Source organism: Carassius gibelio, chromosome A3 (assembly GCF_023724105.1).
Source record: "Carassius gibelio isolate Cgi1373 ecotype wild population from Czech Republic chromosome A3, carGib1.2-hapl.c, whole genome shotgun sequence".
NCBI lineage: Eukaryota > Metazoa > Chordata > Actinopteri > Cypriniformes > Cyprinidae > Carassius > Carassius gibelio.
Window position 1 is genome coordinate 5,809,761 of NC_068373.1, and position 20,053 is coordinate 5,829,813.

At 38.5% G+C, this 20,053-nt stretch overlaps 2 protein-coding genes and 1 gene segment (V, D, J or C); 1 reads left to right on the forward strand and 2 right to left on the reverse strand.

Annotated features, from left to right (window-relative positions):
- The window catches only part of LOC127944370 (cytohesin-1-like), a 57,490-nt gene extending 52,724 nt beyond the window's left edge, over nucleotides 1–4,766 (reverse strand). The window contains exon 1 of the mRNA XM_052540274.1: nucleotides 4,733–4,766. Coding sequence (XP_052396234.1) covers nucleotides 4,733–4,751 — 19 coding nt within the window. The 5' untranslated portion in view covers nucleotides 4,752–4,766. The remainder of the gene's footprint in view (nucleotides 1–4,732) is intronic.
- Nucleotides 4,767–6,686: 1,920 nt separating this feature from the next.
- Nucleotides 6,687–15,346, reverse strand: LOC127944498 (uncharacterized). 3 transcript variants are annotated; one of them, XR_008150372.1, is made up of 4 exons: nucleotides 11,889–15,346; nucleotides 11,296–11,394; nucleotides 7,870–8,035; nucleotides 6,687–6,948 (listed from the first exon to the last, which is right to left on the reverse strand). XR_008150372.1 is itself a non-coding variant. In XM_052540487.1 (4 exons), the coding sequence occupies exons 1-4, from the start codon at nucleotides 12,013–12,015 to the stop codon at nucleotides 6,834–6,836; spliced, it is 507 nt and encodes a 168-aa protein (XP_052396447.1). In that variant the 5' UTR covers nucleotides 12,016–15,346; the 3' UTR covers nucleotides 6,688–6,833. The 3 variants fall into 3 exon arrangements, 2 of the variants coding, with proteins under 2 accessions (XP_052396447.1, XP_052396440.1); XM_052540487.1 differs by having other exon boundaries at nucleotides 6,688–6,948; XM_052540480.1 differs by lacking the exons at nucleotides 11,296–11,394; nucleotides 11,889–15,346 and adding exons at nucleotides 9,814–9,880; nucleotides 10,285–10,778 and having other exon boundaries at nucleotides 6,688–6,948.
- Nucleotides 15,347–15,427: 81 nt separating this feature from the next.
- LOC127956994 (immunoglobulin kappa constant-like) lies at nucleotides 15,428–17,820 on the forward strand. The segment is given in 2 exon segments: nucleotides 15,428–15,438; nucleotides 17,231–17,820. Coding segments are annotated over 2 exon segments (408 nt in total).
- Nucleotides 17,821–20,053: the final 2,233 nt, after the last annotated feature.

Consider the following 20,053-nt stretch of genomic DNA (forward strand, 5'->3'; position numbering starts at 1 on the left):
AAACAAGTTTCCCTTGAAATTCTGCCTCTCATTTTTATTACTGATATATTTACTTGTCACCAAGACTATGGTATTTAGCTGTTTTTCCTTGTGTTTTAGTGACATACAGTACAATGCAAGCTATTTTGTCACTTTCACCCATCACACAAGACACCCTACTTTTTGGATTAGAATATTTTATGCAATATAATATTGAATATGAATAGCGTTAAAGAACGCAGAACTCTGAATACCTCTAAACTGCATGTATATTTCCTATCCCATGTTCCCCCCTTCCTTTCGGTGTTCTGAAAGTGCTGATGAAATGCAACACAGGGGACTTAAATTATGCTACAATGTCGCCCCTCAAAGGCCATCACGTTAAATGTCAAAACTACCGCTGAGAGTCATTAACTTGTTAGGGAATGATTTTTCTTTAAAACATTGTGATGTTGAAGTCTTTTCTTAGGGATGCAATACTGATATAACAGATCTTTGATTTTAGTAACTTCTTATTCTAATCAGGGGTCTTCCACCAGGCTCTTGGAGACCTGAATTTAGCTCGAGGTGCTTAAGATCGCTAGAAAAACGGCAGGCAAATTGTTAGAGCAGGTCAGAACTAAACTTTGCAGGACAGTGGGTCTCAGGAGCAGGACTAAAGACCTCTTATTTAAATATTATTTTAGTGCAAACCCAATGCCCAACTCTGTAGATGATATATAAAACCCTTTTCATGAGCTGAGCTAAGACGCCAGGGCTGTAAGGAAAATTAGTACAATTATTTATTTTTAGATTAGATTTTTTCTCTGGTGCCAAAATATATGTTGATTGTAAAATAAAATAATAGAGAAAAATACTGTTAAATGTACTTATGAAATTTTTGGGGGATCAAAAAAAATTGTAGAAAATGAATATGCCTTCAAAATCTAGTATGTCATCTTCCTCCTCTGTCATCCTAACAGTGTTTTGGTGGCATTTACGGGGGCCCTTCAATGATTTTTACAGTCTTCTATCTCACATTTTATTTATGCACTGGATATTATAATCTAATGGTGCTGGAAATAGACAATACGTTATATTATATAATGCTTATGAGTTATTCATACTGAAAAATGAAATAATAACAATACTTATAGAAGTCTCAGTTTTCTGTTTCATTAAATTGATTTAAATTATTTAGCATCATATTCAGGAGCTGTATGGGCGTTTTCAACAGCATTCTGAAAACTGGAAGGAAAAATAGCAGTTAGCAGAGTCTTTCTCTCCAAAGGAAGAACTGTGCTATGCAGTGCTAAAGCACCTCCTACGCAGCCTCCTGTCTTCCTGACAACACAGAGAGAGAACAGCTCAAACTGCACACAAACTCACTGCAATCAAATCATACTTTAAGTTTTCAGAAATAAGCAGTAAGGTATTTTTTGGTTAGGTGTTTTGGTTCATGTGCTGGTAATAAAGCTCAGAACCAGCTTAAACCAGCTGCCATGTTCCAAAACATTCCTAACCAGCATATGCTTTTTTAAAATTATTTTATTTATTAATTTTTTTTCAACAGAGAATGTATTTCTGGCCTGCAGGGTGTTTAATGTCTGATCTCATCTGATGTAAGTTCAAAATCATCACTTCACAGACGCAGAATACTGATTTAGAGCAACATGAAGTTGCGTGTTCATTTGTTATGGAAATGTATGTTTCAGATGGTATTGTAACCATCTGAAGTGTCTGACAGGATGAAACTATAAATGCATGCTGATAAATGTGGCGTGGAGTCTTCCCGCAGGTGTTTGTGAGTTTATACGGGTGTGTTGAACGAGGGTGCTGTTTGTGTGGGATGAAGAGAGCTCTTGGGCGGCCAGAGCTTCACACTTTCAGCCCACAGCAGTTCAGAAATGGACAAAAACATCTCATAAACTCTCCCTCATGCTGCTTTAGATGTTACATATCAGAACTGGATCTGAAGCTCAAACATCTTTCAGCAGGCTGAGTTTCTTGTGCATTCAAGAGAAGAGCTGATGCACAGTCAGTGTCAACACTGAGAGATGATTGGAGATCTAGTATTGAGCTACAACACTGACCTCACACATACATACAGAAGAGAGCAAACAGTTCTGCAAAGTGACACCCGATGAGACAAAACACACTGGGTCAGTGACGTGCTATGATGATGTAATCATCTATTCCTCAACAGTTTGCATCAGACTTTTACTCAATTTCCACCGGTAAGCTCAAACTAATTCATCTCAACAAACAGGCCTATAGTTTTGTTGTTCACAACAGGTTTGATGTTCTGAGTGTTTATGAAATGACACACAATTAACTTTTGTAAGGTCACAAAATGCCTCAACTTCAAAACTCAGGTCATACAAAAGATGATACTACTGACAAAACTTTATATTAATAGTGTCACAAATCCTGTCCATGTACTTCCATCCACTTGACACCAGAGGTCGATTTTTGGCATAAAAGAAAAATAGATAAATTTGACCCATACAAGGTTTTTTTTTTTTTTTTTGGCTATTTCTTAAAATATACCCCAGCGTCTTAAGACTGGTTTTGTGGTCCAGGGTCACATATCAGCTGTTCGTCCAGAGTCACGTCACATCCTGTCTGTTACACCCAGATTATCATGGTCACCCCTTCGGTATATCAGTCTTTCCTGATGGTACGGCTGTGGAGCCTCCAGAGGAGTCAGTCGAATCCACTTATAAACTCTCATCCTGTTCTGTTCGGGCCACGGAGGCCGTCTGTGAAATCTCTGCCTGTCCTGTCATGGCTACGGACACCACCCTATTGTCCTGCTCTGAACCGGCCGAGAAGGCCATTTCTGAACTCTTCTGTCCTGTCACAGATAGGGAGCCCGTCTGTGAATTATCTGTCTGTCCTCTAATTTCAGATAATATGTCTGACTGAACTATCTGTCTGTGCAGTTTCAGTCACTGATATGTCTGCCAGTCCAGTTTCAGTTAACACACCCAATTTCGAACTGTCTGCCTCTCCAGTTTCTGTCAATGAGCCTGCTTATGAACTGTCTGGCCATTCAGCTGTCATCAGGGAAACTATTGATGAACTTTTTGTGTACACTGCCTTGGCGCTTGGGGCCATAACAGCTCCTGCTCTGTCTGTGTCGTGTGTCTCAGTGTTTCCTACTGTAGGTTCCAGTCCCTGCAGTGGTCTTCTGTCCCACCATGATGGTCTTCTGTCTGGCTTCTTCTGCTCCGTCTTCTCTTTGGAATATTTATGCACCCTGCCTGGACTATAGCTCTTATCAAGCCCTTTGGATTATGTCCTCCATCGATCAACCCATGCCTGTTAAACAGATTACTCTTGTGTCTTGCCTGTGCCTTGTCTGTTTGCTGGTGTTCGACCCTGCCTGTTTCTGAACATGTCTTCAAATAAAGCTTTGCAAATGGATTCGCAAGCTTCATGTCTCGTTCACCCTGTTACAAATACATAACACACTCGGTTGATGACTGCTTGGATTTTGCTTAATAGTCTCCTTCAGCATGGAGTTTGCTGTAGTTTTATCATACTAGCAAAATTTCCCAGTGAACTATCCATCAAACTAACTGCAATTAACCATGCGATTTCTTTGAAGAGGCTGCAACAAATTGCATCCTGTAACACTCACCATCTTTTCTATTTTGGGATGCATTCTGCTCTCAGCAAACTGAACAATGAATAATTGAGAAGAGTCTTTCCATTGCAATGAACATCATAAAAACAGCACACACTATCCTGAAGCAGAGCATTTTGTAACTCGTCAGTTTTATCATGATCAGAACATTCCACAATTACACAAAGGGGTTTAATATCTTTATCAATGAATTGCATTTATTTTATTTATTTTTATTCAGGAGTTACAGGACTCCAAGTAAATTGTATGATAGGCATCATGTTTTCCTCAACAAAGTTGCTGTAAGCTTTGTACACTGTTTACTCTTTTACAAGTGGGATATAAGGATTTAGTGCTCAATAAAATCTTAAAGGTATTTCCCTTTATTTTCTCAATTTTTTTAAAAGAACTTTGAATACAGATAATATTACTGAAATAAAAAGCCACTTACAGTAAGTGCACACTTCACTTAAGAGAACACACTGTCATGACTGTTTCTTTACACACAAAATTAAATTATAATAATGTCGAATTAAAAGCTTTACTTTAAAGCATACTTTAAATTATTATGTTTGAATCATCTTTTGTTGTAATTTAAAGTAGGTCTACACTTTTGATGTGTTGACTAACATACTAAAGCACATGTAAAGTACCTGTTTATAATTTTAACTACAGAGTGTGATTTGATATTACATTTTAAAGTTAATATATTTTAAATGTAGAATATTAACTTGCAACCCTATATAAATGTGTAAGAAAAAAAGGCTAAAATATAGCCTACTTAAACACATTACACATATTTAAATAGCAAATATCAATTAGTATAAAGTATAAAGCTAGCTCGACCCTGCCCTTAACGTAGATCTGCTATGTTTAAATTTCTAACTTAAAGCTTGTAGCTCTTCAATAGTTCAGAATCCGCGGTAAGCCTAAAGGACCTGTTTGAGGCATGCCAAAAACTTAACACATCCGAATCCTCAGAGATATCAAACGTGTTTCCCATAGAAACAATGCATGTGTAATCGACATCGCGCCACTGCCGAACGGTTCCAGAAACACACGCATGTACAGTGTTTCCTCCATGCCTTGCACGCGCAATGCCATCGTTAGCACTGTACACATGAAGCAGAGACTGCGTCCTACCGTGGCTCTCCTCATCCATCTCCAGCGAGCTGACACTGACGCAGGAACAGCTGAAGGAAGGTGTGTCTCAGAGCGGCTGCTCTCTTCTGCCCAACCCATGCAGTGTGTGAACGACGGAAGAGCCCCAGACTCTCTCTCTCTCTCTCTCTCTCTCTCTCCTGCCGCATCTCTTCTGCGTCTCAGCCTCAGACCGACAGGCCTCCTCCTCCTCAACACATAATGATGCTGTCACTCACAGGATGTGTGTTTGGGTAATACTGTAGAACATGTATGTTCATCTTGTTTCTTTTTATTTGTTAAAACTGAGGGAAATTTAAAACCTTTAATAAAATGTATTGCATTGTATTGTTGTTGTTTTCATTTCAGGTGAAGCAAATCCTTGTGATGGAGTGACCTCTGATTCGAGTGAAAAATGAAAGTGAGAAGCCTTAAAGGAACTAGTCCACCAATAATTAAGATGCTTTCATTAATTACTCACCCTCGTGTCATTCCAATCCTGTAAGACCTTACTTAGTTCATCTTCAGAACACAAATTAAGATATTTTTGATGAAATCTGAGAGCTTTCTTACCTTGCATGACAGCAACAGCACTAGCACGATCAAGGCCCAGAAACGTAGTAAGGACATCAGTAAAATAGTTAATGTGATATCAGTGTTCAGCCATAATTTTATGAAGCTACAAGAATACTTTTTGTGCGCAAAGAAAACAAAATAACAACTTCATTCATCTATTTCCTCTCTTCCAGCATGGATAGATAACACAGATCACAGGCCTGTAACATAGATCATGAGTTCAGTCTAGTCGTGCCCCTGATGCAGCTTCTAAGTTTCATGCATTAGCTAAGATTAATTAAGACTATTCGTGTTGCTATGACAAAAGAAATAAAACATATCTAACATATTATATAGCATTATTAAAACAGTCCCATGATCAAATATAAGTGAGGGATTCCTGCAATGTAAATTATGAGCTGTTAAATTATGTGAAAGCAACAGGATTTTGGATTTGTTATTTATACTTGATTTTTAATTTTATTATTATTATTTGAACAATCTTGTCGATGCACACTAAAGACAGTAGATGGCGGAAAATTACCATAGCCTACATTGCTTTTCCATCTGGCAAAAAACAGCACCAGAGGAAAAAGAAGAGTCTTGCACGACATCGATCAAACGAGCTTGTCACATTCTTCCTCCTCCGACAGTGGACTTCAGCAGTGCGCGTGCTGTAAATGGCGCGAGCTGACATTCACCCCAATAAAGGTGACCGAGCAACTCCAGCTGAAGACCACTGACATCTGTGTGACAAGATGTTTATTAAAGAAGAGAGTGAAGAAACTAGTTGCCCAGATGAATGCACAAGGAAACATGAAGATATTGATGAACAAAGAGGTTTGTGTTCACATGAGCCATGTTAACCTGAATATATCTAATGATCTGGCCATTATATAATGTTAAGGCTCAGGTTTTTACATGATGTGTTTTGTCATCTGACATTACAGGAATTCCTCACTTATATTTAAACATGTGACTGTTTTAATAATTAGGTGGATATTTTTTATTTTTTTGTTTCATGCATACATGCACTGTTAAAAATTTATTGTAATTTTACAGGAAATTCCTGGCAACTAATTGCCGTGAATTTACAGCAAGTAATATACAGGTAATATATTGTTTTTTTAATACAATAGAGTCCTGTATTTATACAGCAGTGCTACTGTGATTTATTACAGTAAAATGTTGTAAATTATTATAATTTACTGTATATTTACTGCAACTCAGTTGCCAGGAATTTCCTGTAATTTTACAGGAGACAATTACAGTTGAATATTGTAATTCAAAATATATTGTACTCATCTTGTAATTTCTAATTGTTATAATAAAATTCTGTAATCTTCCACAATTAAAACCAAAACCATGGCATCTTTTCTTTCTTTTTTTTTTATTAAACCACTATGCAACATCACATTACAAACTTCTTTTATCTACAAACAATATTAGTTTCACTGATGTCCAGACAATGTATCATCAAGGGGAACATGGTGATAACAAAAGTGCCCAGCTAGTCTTGAACTGGGGGAGCTGTGGGTTGGCATCAGTACTAGCCCATCAACTCAAAGTCCAGTAGTTTTCTTAAGAGGGTGCAGACAGGGGCGTTGAGCCCATGTCTCTTCTCTGCTTTGCTGCCCAACTGGGAGTTGATTCCACAAAAAGCTCTGAAAACAGAGAGATTGAAAAAAGTTTTCTTATCTGTTAATGATGAATACTGTGTAAAAAAACAACAAACAAAAACAAAAAGTAAACTATTCCTACTTGGTCGCTGAAAAATAAGTGACGTTGATGTATTTATTTAACATTAACACAACTTAACATTTACAATCACATTGGCTTTAACATTGTTTTCTTAAATATGTAATGCCACTGTATGCACTGTAAATTGTATTTTGCTTTGGACAAAAGTGTCTGCAACGTACCTTAAAGGGGTCATATGACATTGCTAAAAAGAACATTATTTGGTGTATTTGGTGTAATGAAATGTGTTTATGCGGTTTAAGGTTCAAAAAACACATTATTGTTTCTCCTCTATGCCCCGCCTCTCCAATTAGGGTTTCTTTGCCAAATTTTTTCGAATGTACATAAAAGACGCAAAGGAATTGAATAGTCTTTTGTCTTTTGAAATCAATGCATAGAGTCTTTTGACATCAATGAATAGAGTATATCAAAGAGTCTAACAATACTGAACAAAAAGAAAATGATTCATGGGTAGCTCCATATGAGAATGATGGTTCTATTATTTTTATTACCGTATTTTCCGGAATATAAGTCGCACTTTTCTTCATAATTTGGCTGGCGACATATCAAAATTAATTTCACATGAACCAAGAGAAAACATTACTGTCTTTAGCCCCGAGAGGGCACTCTGTGCTGCTCAGTGCTCCTGTAGTCTACACTGAAGACATAGAGCGCCCTCTCGTGGCTGTAGACTGTAATGTTTTCTCTTGGTTCTTGGTTCTAAATAAATGTGACTTATTTATTTTTTTTCCTTATCATGACGTATTTTTGGTCTGATGCGACTTATACTCAGGTGCGACTTATAGTCCGAAAAATACGGTAGTGTGCAAACAGTTTAAACATACCTTTGGACAAATTCAAGAGTGCTTGAGGCATCTTTGGGATAATGCAAGTTAAACACATAGTAGGCAGCAAAGGTCGCTGCCACTCCATTCAGCAGGTTGTTGTGGGGCCCCATCACAATTGTTCCTTCTATGGACATCATCCACGTGTCTGCACTTAGCGTTTCTCCTGAAATGCATTAACACAATATGATAACTAAAAGAGAACTAGAAAGCTGAACTACATACACGCATGAGTGGCATTGTTGGCATGAGCTGACAGTCACCACTGATATGCTACTACTAAATATTGTAGAAACTTAATTTTCTGTAAAGTTGCTTTGCAATGATTTGTATAGTAAAAAGCAATATACAAATAAACGTGAATTGAATTTAATTGAATGATGGGTGAAAGTACCAATTTTATCGGGTGGGAGACAAAGTCATCGTATGGTTTTTGCTAATTTGGAGTAGGCATTTAATGGATGCAATAGGCTTATGTTGAATTACAGTATTTCCTAACAACTATTAACAGGGCTTAAAGGAAGGAAACTTTGTGCTTGAAATATGTTCAGGGTGCAATAAAAAAAAAAATCAGTGTGCCTATAAAATAAAAAAAATTACCCAGTTTAAATTTGGCTGCTATCCCTTTCAAAGTAGTCTTCTTGTGCAGTGATTCATAGCTCTCAGTTCTCCTGGCTTGGTTGGAACACTCCCTGGAAGCCTTGCTATTTAAGGCTATCCAGCACCATGTGAGATGTGTTTTCTATCTCCTCTACTGTGTCAAAATGGTATCCCAGTTTTCTTGTTTGAAATTTTGAAAACTTGCACATTTTCCATGCGCTATGAGCATGTGCTCTGTCACATTGGAGCACAAGGAATCTCTTAGATCCTCTCAAATAACACATGTTCCAGAGAGCTGTGTACCACTGGACAAGGAGACTACTTCATAGGGGATAGTGGACAAAACTAGTCTCAATACTTTGATTTCATCTCATAATAATTTTTTAAATCTACAACGGCCATGTGCCAGAATTCAGGCATAGTGCTGAAAAACCTTAAAGAGGTCATATGATGCTTTTTTAAAGATCATTATTTAGTGTATTTGTAAACCCGTAAGACCTCCGTTCATCTTAGGAACACAGTTTAAGATATTTTAGATTTAGTCAGAGAGCTTTCTGTCCCTCCATTGAAAATGTATGTACGGTCTACTGTCCATGTCCAGAAAGGCAAGAAAAACATCATCAAAGTAGTCCATGTGACATCAGAGGGTCCGTTAAAATTTGTTGAAGCATCGAAAATACATTTTGGTCCAAAAATAGCAAAAACTAAGATTTTATTCATCATTGTCTTCTCTTCAGGGTCTGTTGTGAGCACGACTGCTGTGACTACGACTCTGCTGACATGTTTTCTTTGTTATTGGGCGCGCCAGAAAACACATAAGCACTGCAGTGTTGTGAATGCGCTTACAACAAGACCCGGAAGAGAAGACAATGCTGAATAAAGTCGTAGTTTTTGGTATTTTTGGACCAAAATGTATTTTCGATGCTTCAACAAATTCTAACGGACCCTCTGATGCCACATGGACTACTTTGATGATGTTTTTCTTATCTTTCTGGATATGGACAGTATACCGTACACACAGCTTCAATAGAGGGACTGAGAGCTCTCGGACTAAATCTAAAATATCTTAAACTGTGTTTGGAAGATGAACGGAGGACTCACGGGTTTGGAAAGACATGAGGGCGAGTCATTAATTACATAATTTAGATTTTTGGCTGAACTAACCCTGTAACTTTGATAAAGAATATATCTTTGGATTTGAGACTTTAGTCTTTGCTTCTTTACAGATCTTCTTTATGCAACAAGAGCTCGTAACACTCCAAAGAGAATGTAAAAATGTTAATTGCATCATATGACCCCTTTAAGCCCTGTAATAAACCTTAACAAAATAAGGGAAGAATATACCTTGCACAATTAAGCAAGGTGTGCTGGGTAGGGTCTCTTTCTGGATATCAGCAGCTGTGGCAGAGGGCTAAGGAATAAAAAAAAAAAAAAAAAACATGAAAAAATGTTTAACCAATTACACAACAAATACCATTTACGAATTTTATTATTTTAATATTGTAGACCAGCTTCGAGACAGAGATTGGTCCACTCAACACAGAATAAAAAAAAAGGCTAATGTTTTTAATACATGTATGCTACGCTGTCTAAAACAAGAAAATGATTTTAGCCAGTCAACAGATCAACAACTACCTATAGCAGTTCAGATTGTTGTTGAAGTTCAACAGTTAAACATGAAAAAAAAAATGAAATAGTCTGTGTGGAGACTATATTACCAACACAACGATATTGCACAAGCAATTTACAAAATAACTGTTCGAAAAGAGAACGAGCCAGAGTAAGTGTGTCTGTGTGTGTGCAGGTTATACTCACATCAGCCTTAAGAAAGATGCCAGTCTCATTAAAGTGTGCAAGTAGGCATAGGATAATGCAGATGGCCTTGCTGCCATTCTTTTCTTGATAGGCATCCAAGACTTCACCCACACCTGCTGTCTTGCGTTTTTCAAAGTACTCGATTATAGTCTTGCTTCTTTGCTCAATGGCTGCTGGCAGCTTCTCCAGGATGGAAATACCGGTCAGCTCACTGAAGTGAGAGAACAGACCCTTCAGGGAAAACAGAAATGGCCAGTCGTCCTTGATTTTGGATATGCTGTGTGGAGGATCTGCATTGAGATCACGGCGCTGGAGCATGTAAGTATTTTCATGCCATCTCTGGACCCCTGCTCTCTCTGCTCCTGTCATTCCAACTTGGGCATATAGCTGCAGCATTTGCATTTTCATCTCTTGCAAGCTTTCTTCTGTCTCCCCAGCAGGAAGTTCTTCGGGTTGCCACCGCACACATCCATACTGGTCCATGGGACCTCTTTCCTCCCAGACAGCAACATAGTGTTGGCCCAGATCCGGCCCACATCTGGCCCGCATGAAATCCATGTGGGCCAGATGTGGGCCAGACCTGGGCCGAAACTGCTTGCTGTCTGGGCTGCCTCCTAACACCTGGAATTGAGGGCCTTTTCTGTCTGAGCCGTGCCATGGTGTTATTTCTATTTAAATGTTCAATTCTAGTTTTGAGTTGCTGTAGAAGAGAAGCTGCAGCTACATTATTATCACCATCCACGTCACCAAAGCATTGGGGGTACTTCCGAACTACATCATTTGCAACCTGTGCACAGATTCCTCTTTTAGGGTTTGCATTGTGGTCTCTCATCTGATCAACAAGACATCTGACCATTGCTCTTCTCGCTGCTGGATTTGGTCTCGTTGAATTTGTGATAGCTGACTGTACCTCTGACGGCATCTTCTCCCAGTTTATTTTAAAATGTGCAGGCCATGGTGTGTGTGGTGATGGAAGAAGTCTTCCTCTAGTGTTGAATTTTCCGGGTGTACCTGGATAACACAGGGTTGAGGAGGTTTGTGGACTTTCCACAGAAAACAGAGCTAAGGAGGGTTCTGGACTTCCTGGGGGAAATGGTGCTGAAGAGGGATCTGTAATACACACATTTTGATCATTGGAACCCTATGATCCAGACACACTAATGTTGTACTTTAACACCCACTATGATATTTTCTACTTAACTCAAAATCATTAAAAAAAATTTTTTTTTTCATTTAATTCAACATTTTCAATGCTACTAGTCTGAACTTGGACGATAAAGTGAAATCTATAATAGAATGGTAGCTACATTATGCTATTTCTAGGAAGAAAAAGCTCAAAAACAAATTAAAATTATTTTGAAAGACAACCCTAAGATGGAATATAAAAATTTAATGCAATCATTTACTTAAAATGGAGGGAATATTCTCAAAGATTGTCTGGACTTCACTCTTATGTCAATAGACATTTCACTCTGCCACAATGTATCATTGAACAGGTAATATAACTTACTTTAAGCAGTAACCACTTGTCTTTTATTTTACTACCTTTTGTTCTTTAAGTGTAAATGGATCTTTGTACTGGGAGATATTAACAGAACCATTACCTTTTGGTGTGAAGGCACAAATGAGCCTTCTGCACTGGACTGGACGGAGGTAGATCAGAAGATCATCTTCCCTCAAATAGAAGAGGTCCTCCATGCTCTGCACACCAAGGGTCTCCAGGCCTGTCATCAAGGATGCCAATGTATCTGTGGGGAGCCCAGGAAGAGCAGCCAGGACAGCCTTGCCGATGTCCTCTGATGCAGCAATCACTGTATTAGTATGTTTCTGCAAACGAGTGATGGAGAGAGATTACTGGCATATCACACATCTCATAGGCTGGCAAAGGATAATAATCAAGCAGATCGTCATGTCTCACACAAACAAACTGCTCTTGGGCTGTCCCTAATATGCAATAGACCCCAATGTCACTCAGCTTCACAAACAAATATTTTTCAGAGATGAAGGACACAGAGCCATGGTGAACAATGACCAGCTCTATCTTGCCAACCTCCAATTCTTCATCAGTTTTTCCCAACAAGATATACATGCCCTTTTTGTACGAAGTGCCCTTCACTGTGACAGCATGAGATGCTACTGTATCTATAAATTCCAAATTCAATCCAAGCACAGCCTCTCTGATTTTGTCACTGTAGTCATTTACATAGAATGGTGTGCCCTTATCAAATGACACACTTGGCTGGAACATTTCACCAGCACTCAAATAGGCTTGGAAGAGCTGGTGTCGCTCAGCAACTGTTTTGCAGATGTTTTTGAAATTGTGCAACTTTCTAGCACATCTCTTGAAGAAAGAGTGCTTACTCTCGAACCTGAGAGTCCAAAGGCGAATTAGGGGGCCAAACTCTGTAATGAGCTGTGGATAATGAAGCAGATAGTGGTGTTTGGGCTTCAGGGGCTGATCAGGAAAGAGCTGTCTTCGAAAGTATATGTATTCCTCAATGAGTATTTTAAGATAAGCGACCTGATCTGTTGTAATTGCTGGAGCACAAATTAGCTCTACAATTTCTCTAAGCTGGAGCACAAGTTGCCAAACAGCATTGTCACATGGATTCTTAATCCTATCTCCCACCAGGAGGGGTAGCAAACGAAGGAAACACCAGTTCTGGGCTGCATGTCCAGTAAGTTTATTGCTACCTGGTGAAACATCAGCTGGTTTGTCGTGGCCATCATTCCCCTGATACTTGAACTGATCTATGCACCTGTTGAGATGTAGATAATTAAAATGTTTATCCTTAACTAAATAAGCAATAAACAAAGCAAGGTCACTCGAAACAATGCCTTCAAACAGGTCATGCCCAAGACATGGGGGCAGCCCAGGCTGGCAAACATGAAAGAATGATAGTTGGTTAAATGGAGAATCTGATTTAATGCCGCACTCAGAATTTCTGCCACTGGTGCGTAATTCCTGCAGATGAGTCTGATAGGACTGTTCTGTTCGTGGGGTGCCACACAATAGTGGAGAGTTCTGAAAAGTAGCTCTTTCTACATCACAGTATCTGCAGAAGTAATGGCTCTTACTGAAGTTCTCAACAAAACCGCCGATACTGTGAGACCCTAAATTGTCACCTGAGATAGCACACAGTCGACCTTTGACAATTTGCCCATCACCTATCACAATACCAGTCTCCTCAAGAGCTTTCAGGTCTTTTATGAGAGGCTCAAATACCTTGTCTATCCCAAAATATTTAAAGGCCTGCTCGTTGCACAAGAGAACAAGTTGCATTTGATCTGTGGTGGATCTGTTATGAGGCAAAATATCTGTCAGAGTTAAATAAACTGCTACAATCTTATGTTTCTTTCTTGAAGAGCCAAGTGGATTGACAACTTCAAACGCATCCTGATAGAGTATCAGACCAAGCGAGGATGGCTCCATTTTATATAAAGGGTTGCACTGAGCTCCCTTTCCATCATTAATGTCCTGGAAAAGACCATCTGATGATGCCTTGGAACGTGTTGCTGCATACTGTTCTTGAATAGACTTGCTTTTAAAAAGTGTAGCCAATGTTTCTTGAACAGGTACATACTGGGCAAATGATTCCCTACCTTTATCATCATTACCTAAAAACAGAGGTACAGGCTCAACATAATTAAAATGTTTCTTAAAAGCTGTCTTTCTTTTCTGGTCTGTGCTCAAAGGTCCACTGTTACAGGCAGAAAGGAGGTCTTCTTTTCTGAGTTCGACCATAATGTTATTGATTGTGGCCTCTGGGACTCCAAGGACAGTAAGTTTGTCACTTAAGTTGTTCAGCAAATTTGTCAAACTGATATCATGGACATCCTGATATCCCTCAATGATAGTCTGTATTGTAGTAGCAGGTAACAGTAGTTTAGCCTGAAGTTTAAGATAGAAGAGAGTGATATTTTGCAGAAAGAGGGATTCATCAACAGCAAGAGTCTCTTCTGGCTCATCATCAGAATGATCAGAGGGTGCACACTGAAGAAAAGATTCTGTGGCAACACACCTTTCCACATTCGAGGGATCTATGTGCACAACACTCTCATTTTTGTGTTTTCTAGATATATGAGATGCAAAACTCGACACAATAGTGAACTTGCGATCACATCCTCTAAATGGACATTGAACTTCTAATCCTTCTTGCAAGTGTGACCTCAAATGACAAACTAAAGATGAAGATTCACACCTTACAGCACAAAAGTCACATTGTATAGGAGTAGCATCACATAATAGTGGCTGACTATTCCTTAAAGGTCCATCTGCTTTGTGGTCTCTGTACATGTGAGCTTTAAGGGCACTAAGTTTAAAGTATGTTCTTGGGCATTCTGGCACACCGCACTGATATACGTAATTAGCGCTATTATTATGCAGTTTAATGTGCTGATTAAACTTAAGCACTGTATCAAAAACACTTCCACACGTGTTGAACTTACAAAGAAAAATTTTTAGAAAAGAGACCAAGAGCGATTAAAGTGAAAAGCTGAGTCCACACTGTTCCAATGCAGAGACAAGGGCAGAGGGCTGGCTAACCTAACGTTAGCTGGCTAGCTAACAAAGATCACACCATGTGGTGGTTAAAAAGGCTTACAACACACCAACAGATTATTTATTTACATAAGCTGTACAATTGATAAAAGAAAGAAACCCACCAGGGTAGACGGATGGTTAAGTTTATTAATTTGCTAACTAAGGTTATTTAAATACTGCTGTTAATAATTTGCCGCCTTCTCCTAAGACAAAGAGAGCACTACAAGACTTTCAACAGAACTGAACTCTTAACAGAGAATGTCTAAAATGTAGACGGGCTCCGACTCTAATAAGAGAAAGAAAGAAAAAAAAATGAACTATGATGCTGGTTGGTTGAAGTTGCGCAAGCGCAGTTTATTTTAGATACAGACAGCTTACATGACACATGCTCTGCTCTTCCACTCTGGTTTGTCAAGCAATAAGTAACGTTATAACGTCTAAAGATACCACATGAGCAGCTTAGCTCACAGTTATGGCTAATTTACAGAATTAAATAAAGACACCAGCACTGACGTTTCATTAAATCCCATATTTCAATTGAAGTTTGCTTATGTTAATTGAATGAACTAGGGGTGCTCCGATCACGGTCGGCCGATCGTTATGGGCATCTCGTCAGTAAAGCCGTTCTCTAATGAGCGGTAAATTCCATCAGGTGTGTGATTTCACATAAAGCAGCTGTTACTACACAGAGCCATTGAAAATTGAGAAGCTGCGTTCATTTTCAGCGTTTATTGGCCCATCTTCTCAGTTAACAACGGCTCTGTGTAGTAACAGCTGCTCTATGTGAAATCAGGCACCTGATGGAATTTACCGCTCATTAGAGAACGGCTTTACTGACGAGATGCACATTAACGATCGGCCGATCGTGATCGGAGCAGAATGAACATAACATCTACAAGCTACGCATACTAGTTTGGAAACCACGATGACTTCAAGAACCCCGATTAAAATAACGTTACAATAGCCTGTCCACTAGCACCTGTAATCAGTGCAATCATAACCTGAGCTAAGGAAGCTGACCGGGCTATTTTAACAAGTCTATGGTCCAACGTTAATGAAGATGTCCTCGTTTTGGTGTTTTTGCATGTGGTTAACGTTATGTTACCTTTTTCCGTATCACCTCCGAGCCAAGGAGATGATGTTTAGATATAGTCAACAACAAATCAGAGTTTTCAGAGCCAGCGGCAAATGTCAGAAGGACTAGCCGATCAGAGACTGCTCTCGGCGGATACATGAGCACTGAGCTCCCGCTGATTAGGTGGAGTTGTCTCCGAAATCGGCGAAAAACATTTTAAAAATAGCGCTGCCTTTATAAGCGTTATAAAGACGCGATTTTAACTAACATTCAAGAGAAATCTGAAAATATTCCACTGAAATAAACCAAACGAAATAATAAGCACTCACTCAGATCACCAGTATTAACATATCAAAAGACTTATAAAACAGATTTTATGTTACATACCTGAGACATGTTCCTTCTTCCAAAACTGCTTAAAATACGTCTGGTCTCGTCTGGTACAGTTGACCGCGTAATTTAAAAATTCAAACTGCAGCGATCCCGTGATGCTATGCGGTGGCTGTAAAATAATGCGTCTACAGTGTAATTACAATAATATTACAGGACTGTACGTAAATTTCCCATCATGCATTTGCCTTTACAATAAAAACATGAATACAATGCGTTGTTGTAAAATTTATTGTAAAAATTAAAAATTAAAAAATTAAAAATTAATCAATTGCTAACAGTGTGGGTCATTCCTGTTATACAGAGACTTTTATGTCCCAATGATTTATTTAATCATGTTTTCTCTAAAATGAGTCACATATTTATAAGATATGGCTTAAATTGTGTATAGGTCTTCTTTATCGCTTAGACATAGACCTTTTCATTGATAAATGCATTCAATTTTATTATTTCCTCAGTGCAAAGTAATCAACTTCCACAAGAAATAAACCATACAATTGAAAAATGAAAAACTCAAAATTTGTTTTAATTGTCTTATAGACTCGGCTAAACTGCGTTTAATCATACATATAAATCATGTGAAATGGCACTTAAAGGCTTTTGCATCTGAACTCTTCATATATATATATATAAATTAAGTCTGCATTTTTGTAAAGAAGTGGATATCAGGTTGATGCCCAAAATCTGTTGAATGTACCTAAATATAAAAAAAGCCAACCGAATGATTAGAAACAATAACAAAAACATTTAAAATGACTCTTTGTAAAATAACGAGCAAATAAATAATAAAGCACTGCAATACATTGTAAGTAATAATTTGGCATACTAATTAATAGAAAAATCAAATCCACTGAATCTACTTTTTAATCCAAGTTTGATCCTAATTGATTTTATCCTTAACAGACATAAGCCTTATTACTGTTTAATACTGAGTGAAGAATAGCAACAGTGTTCCTTGACGATGGTGCCTCGTTTAATCGAAGTGTTGTCCCTGTAGTGATATCAGCTCGTCCGTCGTCTCCTCCGTCCCTGCTCCTGCTGGCTCCTGCTGCTCCTCTGCTCTCTGAGGGAGATGTCAGTGTGGTGTGTGTGGCTCAGGGCTTTTACCCTGACAGTGTCACCGTGTCCTGGTCTGAGGACAGCAGCGGTGTGACGGGGGACGAGGTGCAGACGGCTCCGTATCAGCGTCAGGCCGATGGCACCTTCTCCCAGACCAGTGTCCTGAAGCTCAGTAAGCAGCGCTGGAGCTCTGGGAGAACCTACACGTGCAGCCTGAGTCACCCGGCGCTTTCCACACCGCTGAGCCAGAGCACCAGCCTCAACCAGTGTGTGTAGACCGATCACACACAGCTGTGTTACATACAGAGAGAAATATATATAATGCATCTCTGTGAACACAACTTGTCTTTAATAATGAGTGTGTTGTCCATTTAAACAAGTTCTTCTGTTATTGTGAAAAGAGTTTCGTGGAGCTCTTCTTTGTTGCTTTCTCTAGTAAATAAAGCATTTAAATGTTTCAAATTAAAAATATAGAGTCAGTGTTTGTTCCCTTTTTTCTAATTATAAATAAAAGTTTCATTTTCAGTTTTCTTTTCATGAGATCTGATTTGCATATGGTTGATCATCAGTGCATGAAGAGAACAAGAAAGCCTTTTTTGGACAGAGAATTAACAGAATGTAGTGAGGACATTCAATCAAGAGTTTATGATAAAAATATGCTGTAATGCAACAACTGTTGAATCTGATCAGAATCTGAACTTGGGTTTGCGGATGTTCTACAACATTAAATGTAACTTTTGGATGTAGCTTGGTGCACTCAGGGTTGAAGAACCAGTCCTGAGTAGAGTTATTCCTAGTGAATAGTGGGATTTACAACATTTTACTTTAATGTAGTATTGATTGTGGCTAAAGCTCTCAAGGGTCAAAGTTTCAACTTCCATTTTTTTGCAGCAATCTATCTATTGGCAATACTCCTCAAGAGATCACATTTCATTTCTGTCAAAATACATGAGCTTATAAAGACTATCATCCAACAATTAATATAGAACAATTGTGAAAGTTCCAGGGTGAGTCTCCAGGGGCGCAGTGTGCCTGCATGACTTCTTTAACCTCTGGTTTCCAGTGGTGGTAATGACTTCCTACCCAAAGAAAAAATGATCCCATTAAATCTCAGGTTTACTGGTGAACCTGGAAATAGAGAGGACATAACAGACTGGAAACAGTGCTTTTTTTCACGATGAATAAAAAACACCCTGAAACATTAAGTAATGTGATGCAGCACAACATGTAAGTGCCGCATGGACACCAGAGTGTGTTATTTGTTTATACCCGACCCGTGTATCATGTAATGAAGGATGGACAAATGGCAAGGCAGTGAACAATAAGAATATCATAGGACCGGCTAGAACCAAGTACAAAGTACTCTTTGGAACCTCTGACCAATCAGATTCAAGCATTGAGCCAGATTATGGTATAAATATATTTATCTTGTGATGTGTTTAGTAATGCTGCTGCCAATTTTTCTGATTAGTGCAGCATTTTTTGTAACAAGTTACTTTGAGCTGCTCTGTTCTGCTCTTGGACCTTACTGGTTTTATGATAGATTTTTATCTGGCTCCGAGACTGTGTGTTTATAATAACATAACCATGTACATAGTTACAAAAAACAATTAAACACTGATCTCCATTATGGTGATTTCAAGCAAACAATAAAATATCAATATGTAAACCTTTGTGAAGAGCTGCTGTAGTCATCTGACAGAAATAAAGTCAATCTGGTTAGTAATAAGTGAAGCTGGTAATGCTGTTTTTGGAGTTATTTAATTTCAGTTGTTGAGTTATTGAAATCTTGAGAAATAAAATGTATTTTTATTTCAGGTGATTTCATCTCCGTCTGTGGCTGAAGTCAGTTGTAGTTCTTGTGTTTCTCTTTCCTTTGGTAAATAGTGTGGGCTGAGAGCTGCAACCTGTGTGTTTCACTGTTGTACAGTGTTATTCCTGCTTCCTGCTGGACTTGCTGCTGTTTGTGATCGTAGCTCCATGTAGCTTTGTTTTTCTGTAGAATCTCTATCTTACTATCACTCTCTGTTGTTAAAATTTATAAAATATAAATTAATTCTCACCATATGATATTATCTATCAGTCTAATCCGATTAATTTGATAATTTGCTTTTATTCTTAATCAGCGAGTGCAGCATGTTAGCATTCGTGAGCTTGTCATTAGCGTTTCCATTCGTGCCTATCGCTGTTTTCTTCTTTTTTTCCCTTTCTCCTCTCCTCTCTGTTGAGTCTAAGTCCAAGTAATCATGAAGACAAGACAGTTTCTCACTTCTTCAAGGTTTATTCAAACCCACAAGCAATACAACAGTGTCAGCCATTTACATGAATGGGCAGCAGGTGCAACAACTTCCATTCTTACTCCACACCATTTATAGGTATCAACATGTGGACTACAGCGCCATCTCCTGACAAGTACATAGACACAACATTCCTCCTTTACTCAAAACTGTAAATTCCACCCAAATTACATAGTTGGTGCAATAGGCAAAACCTATACAAAATTTACACCCAATTCAGTTAGTTTAACAATATATTCTACATTTTGTAACCAGACATATTAGAACTAGAATTTATTTCTCATTTAGCACAAGATAATCAGTGTCTTTTGTACTAAGTAACATAATCATGCAACCAACGCGGAGGGTGTTTCACTCGTGATGAAGACCTTACAGGAACAGATGGAGAAACAATTCGATTAGGCA